The sequence below is a fragment of the Canis lupus genome, chromosome X (genome assembly GCF_003254725.2).
Source record: "Canis lupus dingo isolate Sandy chromosome X, ASM325472v2, whole genome shotgun sequence".
Taxonomy (NCBI): domain Eukaryota; kingdom Metazoa; phylum Chordata; class Mammalia; order Carnivora; family Canidae; genus Canis; species Canis lupus.
The window spans coordinates 107,388,946-107,401,657 of NC_064281.1; the positions used below are offsets into that span (position 1 = coordinate 107,388,946).

General features: G+C 46.1%; 1 protein-coding gene across 1 annotated transcript in view; it reads left to right on the plus strand.

Moving 5' to 3' along the window:
- The first annotated feature begins 235 nt into the window (after positions 1 to 235).
- VGLL1 (vestigial like family member 1) overlaps positions 236 to 12,712 on the plus strand; it is a 30,098-nt gene continuing 17,621 nt past the window's right edge. The window contains exons 1-2 of the mRNA XM_025460904.2: positions 236 to 374; positions 5,677 to 5,903. Coding sequence (XP_025316689.1) covers positions 5,702 to 5,903 — 202 coding nt within the window. The 5' untranslated portion in view covers positions 236 to 374; positions 5,677 to 5,701. The remainder of the gene's footprint in view (positions 375 to 5,676; positions 5,904 to 12,712) is intronic.

The following is a 12,712-nucleotide window of genomic DNA, read 5'->3' on the forward strand; positions in this document are numbered from 1 at the left end:
TTTAGACTCTGTGTGTAGTTTCCGGCAAACAACTGACCACCTACTTTAAGAGACAAAATCATTAAATGCTTTTTTTAATGCAAAAAGAAGAAATAAAAAAAGAGCTACCTATTTTCCTCATTCCTGCAGGTGCCCAACCCGAATGACTTGTTGGAGCGCATTTTCTGCATTCTTAATAGATAGCCAGCAGGAAATGCCTCTTATAGCCCCGGCTAGAGGGATAGAAAGTAGCAAGGGGAGGATACAAAATCCCCAGGACTTGCTTCCGCCAGCACTGAGCTCCTCCAAAGGGGGCCAGGGAACTCTGACCAGTACTACGCGCCTTTGCTCAGCTGTGGCATCTTGGCTGTCTCAGTTGATGGTCAGGAATTAAGGTAGGAGAAGCTGGAGACATTTTTGGGGGGGCAGGGAGGGATGAAAATTAACTGGGAAGGAATGGGGGGGTGCGGTGTGGATCGGTGAGCATCACATGCTTTACTCACTGCGATACAATCTGGTCCCTTTGGGGCTTTCGTTCCAAGTATCACTGTGACAACCTCTCTGCAGAAGAGTGGCTGACTGCAGTAGAGTTGAGGCCAAACTGCTGGCATTGGATTCCATGCTAGAATATTGGGCATCATTTTGAGGTCATCATTTGGAGCATTAGATGTCTTTATAATTTGTGCGCTGGGGAAAGATTTTGAACTACAGTGTACTTTTGTAATTATGCCGTTCTAGCTGAATAGCTGGCAAAGTTTGACCTTAGGGTTTTGTCTGCAAGAGTCTTTTATCACAAGACAGGGACTGGGTCAGGAACATCTTCTGGAAAGTCCTATCCTCCCTCTGCCTCACAGCTGCCCCCTCGGTTCCAGCTTTGCAGCACCCGTTCTCCTGAGCTGGACCTCAGCTAATTCACGCCTGCATCAGACCTCACACAGAAGGCTCACCCGAGGATGGGACTGCCCATGTTTCTTTCTCCGGGGGTGCAGTGCAGTGAGATGCAGCTCTGCAAAGGCTGTGGCGGATAACCGTTCTAAGAATTTTAGTAGCTCTCAAATGCACATCCTCTCTACTGAGGTCTGAGTGCAGCCCAGAGAATTGCTTGTGAACTAGATCCAGATAAGTAAACCATGGATTTCCCTTGGGAGGTGTGCCCATGCATTTGGGGAGGAAGAGAAGGGACAGAGGTGGCATCTGTAGCTTTAATCAGCATCCTGGTTGTCTAAGTTCTGAGCCCCCCAAGGTGATGGGGATGAGACTTTGCCTCTGACTTTCTCCCTGTCGAACCTCTCCTGCCTATGGCCGGTGGCCTGTGGTCTCTATGGTCTTTCCCCAAGGAGAGTAGAGCGTGCTCCACAGCTCTGATGTCCCAAGGGTCTGGCCGGCTGCCTCCTTTGTAGCTTCCAGGAGTCTCCACAAAGATAGATTTGCAAGCTATGTCAAGCCTGAGCCTAGAGCAGCGGCCACTGGCATCTCCAAGGGTAAAACCATGAATCTTACAAAGGTACTAAGCAGCCCTTGCAAGTAGAGGCTCTAAGAAGCCTGGAGGGAGTGGACAGATGTTCTGCCCGCGTTCCCTAGAGGAAACCAGATGGCCGGCTAAGGGCCTGGCTCAAGGTTCCCTCAGAGATCGGAAGCCAAGCCTCCACATTTGATAAATGGGGAGACTGAAGCTCATAGAGGGGTTCTGTGAGTCTCACCAGGTAGATAGCAAGGGACGGTGGGGAAAGGATAGACACTGAAGCCAGAGAGCCTTGGATTCAAATCCCAGCTCGGCCCCCACCTACCCAGGTGGCACGGGCAGTTAATTTCCCCTTTCTGGGCCCCAATTCGCTCCTCTATAAAATGGAGATAATAGTACCTACATTGAAAAAAAAATAGCACCTACATTGAGAGTTGTAAAGACTAGAGAAAAATGTACGCAGAGCTTCTGGCACAGAGGTGGTATTTTGTAAACTGTAGGCTTTTGGAAAAGTGCTGGCTCCGACATTTATCATTACTTTATAATTTGTAACACCTCCGCTTTCTTATTCTTTTTGGGCTGTGTTTCAGAAACAGATATGACGTATAACTGTGTGAATTTAAGGTGTTATGTGTTAATTTGATAAATTTATATATTGTGATCTGATTGCTATTGGGGCGATAATTAGCACCTCTATTGCCTAACATCATTATCTTTTCTTTTTAGTAGCTGGAATAATTTAGTTCCAATCTCTATGCAATTTGGAGGATTATGCTACGATATTGTTGTGTATGTTCACTGTACTGTGCCTTAGATCTCTAGGGCCTGTTTACTGCTCTTGACTTTGTACCCTAAACACCTGCCTGGTCCCCTCACTCCCTTATCCTCCTGGTAACCACCATTTTACTCTGAGTTCTGCTGTTTTAAAATTCCACACAGAAGTGATATTATAAAATGCAGTAGACTCTTGATCTACATGGGTTTGACTGTACGTGAATATCTTACAGTGCAGTACTATAAATGTATTTTCTCTTCCTTAGGATTTTCTTTGCATTTCTCTTCTCTAGCTTACCTTATTGTAATAATACAGTGTATAATACACACACAAAATATGTATTGACTGTTTATATTATTGATAAGACATCCAATCAGCAGTAGGCTGTGAGTAGTTAAGTTTGGGGGATTCAAGTTATATGCAGATTTCTTGACTGTGTAGGATCAACACTCTGAACCCCTGCATTGTCCAAGGGTCGATGGTATTTGTCTTTCTTGAACTCTTTATATTGTACTCAAGGATGATACCTTTGCTTTATTTCTGCAGCTCTGAGAATCTGAATATATGGCATGTGTTGTGTGTGTGTGTATGTTTATCGAGGAATAACTTACCTTTAGTGAAATGCACAGATCTTAAGTGTACAACTTGATCAGTTTTGACAGACATGTGCAACCATGTATAACCTTCACCCTCCTCAAGATGTAGGACGTTTCCAACACTGCCCGGAGTTCCTCAAGCTCCTTCCCAGTCTCCACCCCACAGCCAGCCACTGTTCTGATATCTATCCTCATGGGTTAGTTGTGCCTGCCCTGTGTTAAGTGGAATCCTATAATAGGTGGTCTTTTGTGTCTGGCTTTTTTCATGCAACATAGTGGTTTTCTGATTCATCCATGCTGTGGTGTGGATTGCTAGTGTTTGTTCCTTTTCATTGCTCAGTGACTGGTATATGACAGTGTTGCAGCTGGTTTTTATTCATCCCTCCAATGGTGGGCATTTGGCTCATTTCCATCTTTTGTCTATTTTAAATAAAGCTACTATGAACAACATGTACAAGTCTGTGTGGACATACGTTTTCGTGTCTCTTGGTTATATATACTCAGAAGTAGGGTTACTGGGTCAAATAGTAAGCGTGTGTTTCACCTTGTAAGAAACTGCCAAAATGGTTGTTTGCATGTCCTTTGGAATAAGGATACAATGGATTCATTTTTCAGGTAGTGCCTGGTTATGCTTAGCATGGCTGTCAACCGAGGGGAAACAGTGATGTGCTCAGTGGAAAGCTTCTGTAGACAGCAGAGCCTAGTCATGACTGGGGCCAGAATGGGTCTGAAAGGAGACCTTTTTAGAAGGGTGCCCTGCTCACTGCCAGATTCCTTCGTGACATTTCTAGCCAGACCATGAAAGAATAGGCTGCAGAATTCATATTCTCCAGCCTCTTAATTTTACCCAAGAGGAATCTGAATCCTAGAGAGGCCATGTGCTTCCCCCAAAATCTTGCAGCTGAGGAAAACCCCAGGTCCTCTGACTTTTAATTGGTCTGATTTCCTTGCATTGTGCTTTCTCTGCATGAAATGGCACTCAGGCATTCAGCCATTGTTTACTGACCTACTTATGCTAGGTGCTAGGGATAAAGAAATGAATAAGAAATGGCCCCCACCCTCAGGGACTAGAGTGGAACGTAGACTATCTTTTTAAAGATTTTATTTATTTATTCATGAGAAAGAGAGAGAGAGAGAGAGAGAGAGAGAGAGAGAGGCAGAGGGAGAAGCAGGCTCCATGCAGGGACCTCAATGTGGGACCCGATCCTGGAACTCCAGGATCATGCCCTGGGGCCGAAGGCAGAGACTCAACCGCTGAGCCACTCAGGCATCCCGGAACAGAGACTATTAAACTAAACAGTTGCATTGCAACTGAACGAATGAGTGAATAGACTAAAGGTGCCTTTAACCCGAGCACCCTGGCAAGTCTGGTCGAGTGGCCAATGGTGAAGAAGCATCCGGACAGGCTACTTCTTGAGTCAAAGAAGGCCACATGGCATGTCTTGAGTGCCCACTGTGTGCCCGGTCCTGGCTTTGGTGCAAGAGCATAGCCCCTGATTTTTTTTTAATAATAAACTTATTTTTTATTGGTGTTCAATTTACCAACATACAGAATAACACCCAGTGTTCATCCCGTCAAGTGCCCCCCTCAGCGCCCGTCACCCATTCACCCTCACCCCCCGCCCTCCTCCCCTTCCATCACCCCTAGTTCGTTTCCCAGAGTTAGGAGTCTTTATGTTCTGTCTCCCTTTCTGATATTTCCCACACATTTCTTCTCCCTTCCCTTATATTCCCTTTCACTATTATTTATATTCCCCAAATGAATGAGAACATACACTGTTTGTCCTTCTCCTATTGACTTACTTCACTCAGCATAATACCCTCCAGTTCCATCCACGTTGAAGCAAATGGTGGGTATTTGTCGTTTCTAATGGCTGAGGAATATTCCATTGTATACATAAACCACATCTTCTTTATCCATTCATCTTTCGATGGACACCGAGGCTCCTTCCACAGTTTGGCTATTGTGGACATTGCTGCTATAAACATCGAGCACAGCCCCTGATCTTACAGGAGCTCATGGTTAGGATACTATGATGGAAGCCAAGTCGAAGGCAATTCGGCAAACAGCTATTAAACATCTGCTCTGTCCCAGGCACTGTTTTAGGTGCAGAGGATATAGCGGTGACCAGGGTTGACAATCTGACAATCTTTCAGGAACTTCTCACCAATGTTGCCATATATGTTAGTGTAAAGAAAGTTTGTTTTTGAGATCTGTTATTTGGTTCAGGGTACATCTGTCTGGGGGCCTTAGGACTGGTATTTGCAATTACCCATTTTTAGCGTGGGATGGGTGGTGGGTGTAGGACACCATTGTACAGAGGTCAACAGCAACAGGGAAGTGGGAGAATTTTTTCTCACATGCAAATGATCAAGATGGAAAGCAACATTTTTAAGGAAAAGTGAAGTCGTGGAATACCCACTGGATTGCTTAGTCAAGCTCTCCAGGCTGGGCCAGGCCTTCATCCAGGGGCAGTTCTGGGGGCATCTAAATGCAATTCTGGGTCACTTCCCCAGAAGGCAAGTTACTCTTCTGGCCTCAATGGCCTTTTTTTTTTTTAATTTCCTGCTGTTTTTCTACTTGAGTTGCCAGATAATTCTTATGTGAGGCTCTTGAGGGCCCCTTCTGCGCTTTGTAGAGCTCTGTCTTGTTCCCTGAGCATGGATCAGTCAAGGCTCAGCACCTGGTCCTCACTCAGCCCAGCATGGTGGGATTGGTGAGCTTCTTGGCATCACTCAGGTGCTTAGTGGCTCCCCAGAACCACTGTGAGCAATTATACTGCAGGCCCCCATCCTCTCATCCAAACTACAGCCAAGCCACTTAGGAAAACAGTGGCAGTTAACATTTTGTGTTTGATCCGCAGCTATCACCTACCTGTGTCGCTCACAATGGAAGAAATGGAGAAAACAGATATCCAGCTACAAAGACCTATAAAGACCGAGTGGAACCCCCAGTGTGTCCTGTTCACCTATTTCCAAGGAGACATCGGCAGCGTAGTGGACGAACACTTCTCCAGAGCTCTGAGCAATGTCAGGAGCCCTCAGGGATTGAGCCCCTTGAGCCAGGGCGCAGACGTGATCCTGAGGAATGGTGAGCATGTTGGAACTCCCTATCAAGGCTATCATGGAAAGACCAGTTCTCCGATGCCCTTGATGCACTGACGTGTGTGTGTGTGTGTGTGTGTATTTGCAGAAGGCAAATCACACTGTAAGAATCTGCACCCATTTTTTAGAAATCTAGTGTGAAAATCAACACTGTTTAATCAAGCCAGTTCACCTATTTCATTGTTTCCTTAACGCTGGGCTCACTGCTTAGTACCCAGTAAGAGCACCACAACTGTTCGCTATTATCAGCCTTTGTTATTTATTTATTTGAGGGAGGGAGGGAGAGAAAGAGAGAGAGAGAGAGAGAGAGACAAGCAAGGGGAGCAGCAGAGGGAGAAAGAGAAGCAGACTCCCCACTGAGCAGGAAGCCTGACTTGGGACTCAATCCCAGGACCCTGGGACCATGACCTGAAGGCAGATACAACCGACTGAGCCATCTAGGTGCCTTGCCTTTATTATTATTATTATTATTATTATTATTATTATTATTACTACTACTACTACTACTACTGGTCTGACAGGGAGTCCTGTGTAGGTGCACCCAGCCTCCTTTCATCTAATAGCAGATGATTTGGTGAGCAAGGGTAGGGCTCCAGAGGAATCCAAGAAGTGTCTCACAGAACCGCCTCCCTGACCTTAACAGTATCTGGGCATCAATTGCACACACTCTTTGGTGACTTTTTTTTTTTTTTAAAGATTTTATTTATTTATTCATAGAGACACAGCTAGAGAGAGAGAGGCAGAGACACAGGCAGAGGGAGAAGCAGGCACCATGCAGGGAGCCTGATGTGGGACTCGATCCCGGGTCTCCAGGATCACACCCCGGGCGGCAGGCGGCGCCAAACCGCTGTGCCACCGGGGCTGCCCTGGTGACTTTTTTTTTAAAGTAAGTATTTTTGGGGTCCCTGTGTGGCTCAATCTGTTAAGTGTCCAACTCTTGGTTTTGGCTCAGGTCATGATCTCAGGGTCATGAGATCGAGCCCCGCATCAGGCTCTGTGCTCAACTCAGCATCTGCTTAAGACTGTCTTTTTCTCCCTTTGCCTGCCTGCCCCACTTGTGTGTGCTTTTTCTCTCTTAAATAAATAAATAAACATTCTTACATCTCTAAACAACTATTTCAAGAAAGCTATGTCAAAGAGTGTTCATCAAAGCACCCAAGTTTGGAGAAAGCTATAAAAATTAAGTTGGCAGGGATGTAGTAGGACTTTGATGGACCTAGACATATCTGGCTCTAAGGGCCTCTTCCTTGGTACAGCCAAGAAAAAGGACATCTTGTGACTGCATTGGTATAAAAACAACTTTAATCCTTTCATCCTCATTGCTCTTTAACCACCCTCATCAAGGTTAACCAGTGACCTCCACTTGCCAAATCAATGGTCTCCATCCCTACCTCCATCCTTTGTTGACCTGTCAGCAAAATTGGCTACAGTTGGTTGTTCCTTCCTCTTAGAAATGCCTCCTTCACTTGGATTCCATAACATCACACTCCCTTGGTTTTCCTGCTTCCTCTCCTGGGTTACTAGTCCTCCTCAGACTTCTTTGCTGAACATCCTCTTCTCTTCAGCTTCTAAATAAATGTTTGGAGGCCTCAGTACTCAGGTGTTAGACAGTTTCTCTATCTACACTCCCTCCCTCCCTAAGGGATCTCTTCTATCTCTTGGTCTTAAGTACTGGAGGGTTCTGAACAGAAGGGATATAGGCTGGATTCATTTTTATGTATTCATTATTTTATTATATTCATTTTCTTCCAATTTTAAAAGATGTTAAAACATTTTCAAGGGCTCCTGAAAGTATCCGTGGGCCCTAAGCACTGTATCTGCTGTGCCTAATGGAGAAGTTGCCTTACCAGGTGGATGGAAATCCATCCAACATTTTGAAATGTGCAATAAACCAGGGTCTGGTTGATTTTTAAGAACTCACTGGTGTAGTTGCCCAGCACCCACATTGAATGCCTGGCCCCCACTGGAGAATCTACATGCCTCCAAATGGTTGTTTGCTTTGTATGAAGCTGCCAGGTGGGGCATCTGCTTGCTGGGAGATCTCCCCTCTCTTCAGAAACCATCACTCCAGCTTTGCTCTTTTGGCCTGAACGGGGTGTTGGTGTATATCGCATGTATTCACCTTTGCAGAATTTACTTCTGTCCTAGAAATTATTTTTCCACTTAGGTGATGTGATTTTCTGAGACTCTGGTGAGTTAAGTAAACATGTGGAAGGGGGTGTGGTAGCAGCAGACAGTTAAAGGAAATGATGTAGTAGAGTTTGCTGTTGCAATGGGCTCAGTGGGGTGGCTGGAGGGTGGGGAAATGATGTTCAAGAGTCTGTTGAGTACTTTAGAGCAGGAGCAAGAATGACTCCAACTGAGTCATTTAGGGGAATTGGCATGTAGTAAGAGCTGAAATATGGGATAAGCAGGTTTCAGAGGTTCTAACCAGCTCCTTGGAAGAGTCAAAACCTCGAGTTCTTCATGCAGGGACTTCACATGCATGGACTGTGGCTATTTGACTTTGGTTTAGTTCTGAACACATTGGCTTGGATTCATTATAATCCCTCCCTGCAATTTGGAACTCCCTCCTCTCAGGCTTTCATCTTCATACTTTTTAACCACCCTCATCAAGGTTAGCCAGTGACCTCCACTTGCCAAATCAATGGTCTCCATCCTTGCCTCCATCTCTTTTTGACCTGTCAGCAACACTGGCTGCAGTTGGTTGTTCCTTCCTCTTAGAAATGTCTCCTTCAAAAAAAAAGAAAAAGAAATGTCTCCTTCACTTGGATTCCATAACATCACACTCCCTTGGTTTTCCTCCTTCCTCCTGGGTTACTAGTCCTTCTCAGTCTCCTTTGCTGGACATCCTCTTCTCTTCAGCTTTTCTAAATAAATGTTGGAGGCCTCAGTACTTGGGTGTCAGTTTCTCTATGTACATACACTCCCTCCCTCCCTAAGGGATCTCTTCTGTCTCTTGGTCTTAAGTACCATCTCTATCAATTCCAAATGCATTACCTCCAGCCCAGACTGCATTTCTGTCCTGTCTATCCAGCTGCCCACCTGATCCCTTCACATATCTACTAGAAGTCACAAACTAAATGAGTCTCAGATTGAGCTCTTAATCTCCTCCACGACCTGCTATGTCCAACCTCACCCCATCTCAATTATGGCAGCTGCACCCTTCCAGTTAACTGGGAGTCATGTTTAACTCCTCTTCATCCCCTACCTCATGTCCAGTCCTTTGAAATTTTCTGTCAGTTTTACCTTCAAAATATATCCAAGTTCTGACCATTTCTCCCCACCTCTGCTGCTATTGTGTTGGTCCAGGAAGCCATCATCTCACCCCTGGATTTTTTTTTATATATTTTTTTATTGGAGTTCAATATGTCAACATATAGCATAACACCCAGTGCTCACCCCTGGATTTTTGCAGTAGCTTCCTGACTGGTCTCCTTGCTTCCACCTTCCACCAGTTTGTTCTCAAGATAGCTGTCAGAATGATATCACTAAAAGGAAATTCTCATCCTATATGCCTTCTGTTCAGAACCCTCCAGTAGCTTCCTCTCTTACTTGGGATCAAATCCAGTCTTGAATAAGGCCCTGTTTTCATTCTGATTTCATATCCTATCACCTCCTACCTCATTTTTAAAAAGACTTTATTTGACAGAGAGAGAGAGAGAGAGAGAGAGGGCAAGCAGAGGGAGTGGGAGAAGCATGCTCTCGGCAGAGCAGGGAGCCTGATGTGGGGCTTGATCCCAGGACCCTGGGATCATGACCAAGCCGAAGGCAGACACCCAACTAACTGAGCCACCCAGGTGCCCCCTCCTACCTCATTTAATCCAACCCAGCCTCCTTGCTATTTGTAGAACATGCCAAGTATGATACTGCCTCAGGCCCTTTGCACCTCCCCACCCCTCTCCCTGAAACACTCTTTCCCCAGATAACTGCATGACTTACCTTTTCTTCATTCAGGTCTCCATTGGAATGTCACCTCTCCAGCCAGGCCCTTTCTGCACAGCCTCTTTAAAAAAAAAAAAAGAAGCGCCCCCCCCTCACCCCTGTCACCCTCTGTCTTCTTACACTATTTTATTTTATTTTTTAGCATTTGTCTCCACTGGGCATATTATATATTTATGTATTTTCTTTCTTGTCTCCTCCCATCCTTTAGACTCTGAATTCCATGGCAGCAGGGACTCTGTGTTAATGGCTACTTCCCAAGTACCTAACCCAAAGTCTGACACATGGAGGGTGCACAGTAAATATCGCTTAAATGAATGAAATTGTGATTCAGCTCACAGGGTACTGATGTCTTCCACAGAGGGTGAGCACCATGTGGTGTATGGCTTTAGAACCAGGCAGCCTGGGGCCAAGTGAGCTCCACCATTTATTAACAATGTGATCTCAGGGCACCTCATGTCCTCTGCCTGTACCTCAGCTTCCCCCTCTCTAAAACTGAGTATTATTTAACTATAGGAGGAGTCCGTGAGATTATGCATGTCCACTGGCACATAGTGACATAGTTCGTTATTTTTGTGTGGTGGAATGAAAGCTTGACATGTTTTTAAGTTAGAGTGGATATGAGGGACTGCATTCAAAACATTAAGATCAGAGAGCAGCAGGCCCCTCTTGGAAGCATGCATGTTTTCGAGGGGCTTCTGCCTTGTGGCAGCTGTATGGTTTCCTGTGCCTTCTGACTTCGTTCTATCCCGTGACACCCCAGTGCATGAAGGCAACTTAATATGGCCCTGTTTCCTGCCCAAGCCAACCTTTCCAGGCCAAACAGAGAGGTGGCCATCTTTACCAACTACTTCCTTGGTTGCATCTACCCTTTGAGACTCTCACAGATCCCTTGACTGTGAAGACGTTTTCTTCACAAGAGAGCAGGGCGGGCTGGGCAAATGTTGGTCCAGCTGAGTGAGCAAAGGAAGGCCTGTCTTCCTCAAGACCTCGCATTATGGTGAGGAGTCAAGTTTCTCACAAGCTCTGCTGCCTCAGGGTTGGGGGTGGGGCATGAAAGAAGGCCAGCCCCCCAGTGGTTCTCAGAAGAGGTGTTATGTGAGAGACGTGCACCTTCGGAAATGGTGGGAAATCCATAAAGTGGCCATTCATTACTGACCGTTAGCATCCTCTCATTCCCTGCAGGCCAGCCCCAGGCCACCGGGCCCTGACTGAACCATGCCCAACAGAACAGGCTCCCATTCACGGGCTCCAGTTATCTCCTCGGCCACTTTCTAAGAGAGCTCTGTCAAGCCAAATATGCAAAGCCCAAACACAGAGGCCCATGTGGCTAGGAAATGCCATCAAATTTCCTGGCTGTTTTTTTTCCCAAGTCCAAATGATTTTTTTATTTACTTATGTATATTTTATACTGGCCGTACTTTAGAAAAGAAAACACAGGCTGAAGGTATTTTTGGATTATCTCCCTTTTAAAGAGGACATTGGGGATTTCAGAGTTGGTAACCAGAGAAGCTTCAGTAGTTACCACTTCCGGGGGACGCGGGGGTCAGGGTCTGGGTGTACCCATCCTACTCCATATTCTTCTCGTCCCAGCCCTAGGCCTGGCAGCATTGCTCAAGGGCTGCTGTGAGAAGGTGAGTGAATGTGTACTGAGCACCCAAAGGTCTTTTAAGATTTTATTTATTTATTCATGAGAGACACACAGAGAGAGAGGCAGAGGCATAGGCAGAGGGAGCCGCGGGTGATGCAGGATTTGATCCCAGGACCCTGGGATCACGACCTGAGCCAAAGGCAGATGCTCAACCACTGAAGCACCCAGGTGCCCCTCCAGAGATCTTCTGGAGCAAGACCCAAAAGTTCACATCTTCCCCTCTCTTCCCTTAACCATAATCCAGTGGGGGTGGGGAAGAAACACTGGTTTCTTCTTTAAGTGTGACTATCCATTTGAGATCCAGTCATGCTAGTTGTCTGTGGCCCTTGTGAACACTGACAACTTTGTATCTTTCTTGTATCTTTCTTTCCGGAGAGGCAGAGGAATCCGGGGCACCATAGAGGGAGTCCCCGCTGGGTGCTAGGCACCTGCTACAGTGACTGCATCCACTTCAGTCCTCAAAAGCCACTGTGGTTTACGAAGGTCACAGATAGACAAGCTGAATATAGTGTCAGAAGACGGGAGAGCAGTTACCTTTGGGGAGGTGGGCTCCTGGGGTGGCGGCCGGGTTCTGTTCCTTGATCTGGGTCCTCGTTACCCAGTTGGTGAACATTCCCCCCCAGCAGCACACTTGTGTATTTTCCTGCATGCCTGTTGTATTTCACACTTTACCCACTTTACAAGGGGTATCAATATCCTTACTTCACAGAGGAGGAAAAGCAACCCAAATAGGGGTAAGTGTTGAAATGGGTCACACAGCCAGTGAGAGCTAGAGATGGAAACTCAGGTCCACTGGACTCTTTACTAGTCCACTGTCCTGCCTTTGTAGACCATGACAGCACCCCCAGTGAAAGGGCTAATGCCCAGAAGGACTGTAGCTAATACTGTTGACAATGGCTAACTATTATGGAGCGCGTCCTGGGGGGGCACTTTGCTGGGGCCTCTCACAAGGATTATCTCATTTAATTCTCACACCAGCTATTGGTTAACTCTCACTGTGCCCATTATCTTGGAAAGGAAACTGAGGCTCAGAGAGCCAAGTGACTTGTACAAGATCCCACATCTAGCAGTGTGGCTATTTGAGACCAGGCCAGTTTGACTCAGATCCTGAGCTCTTAGCCACTTTCAAATACTGCACATGTTCTGTGTTTCATCTTCATTTTCATCTGGGAAAAGGCCCTGGATAATCAGCAAAAGACTGG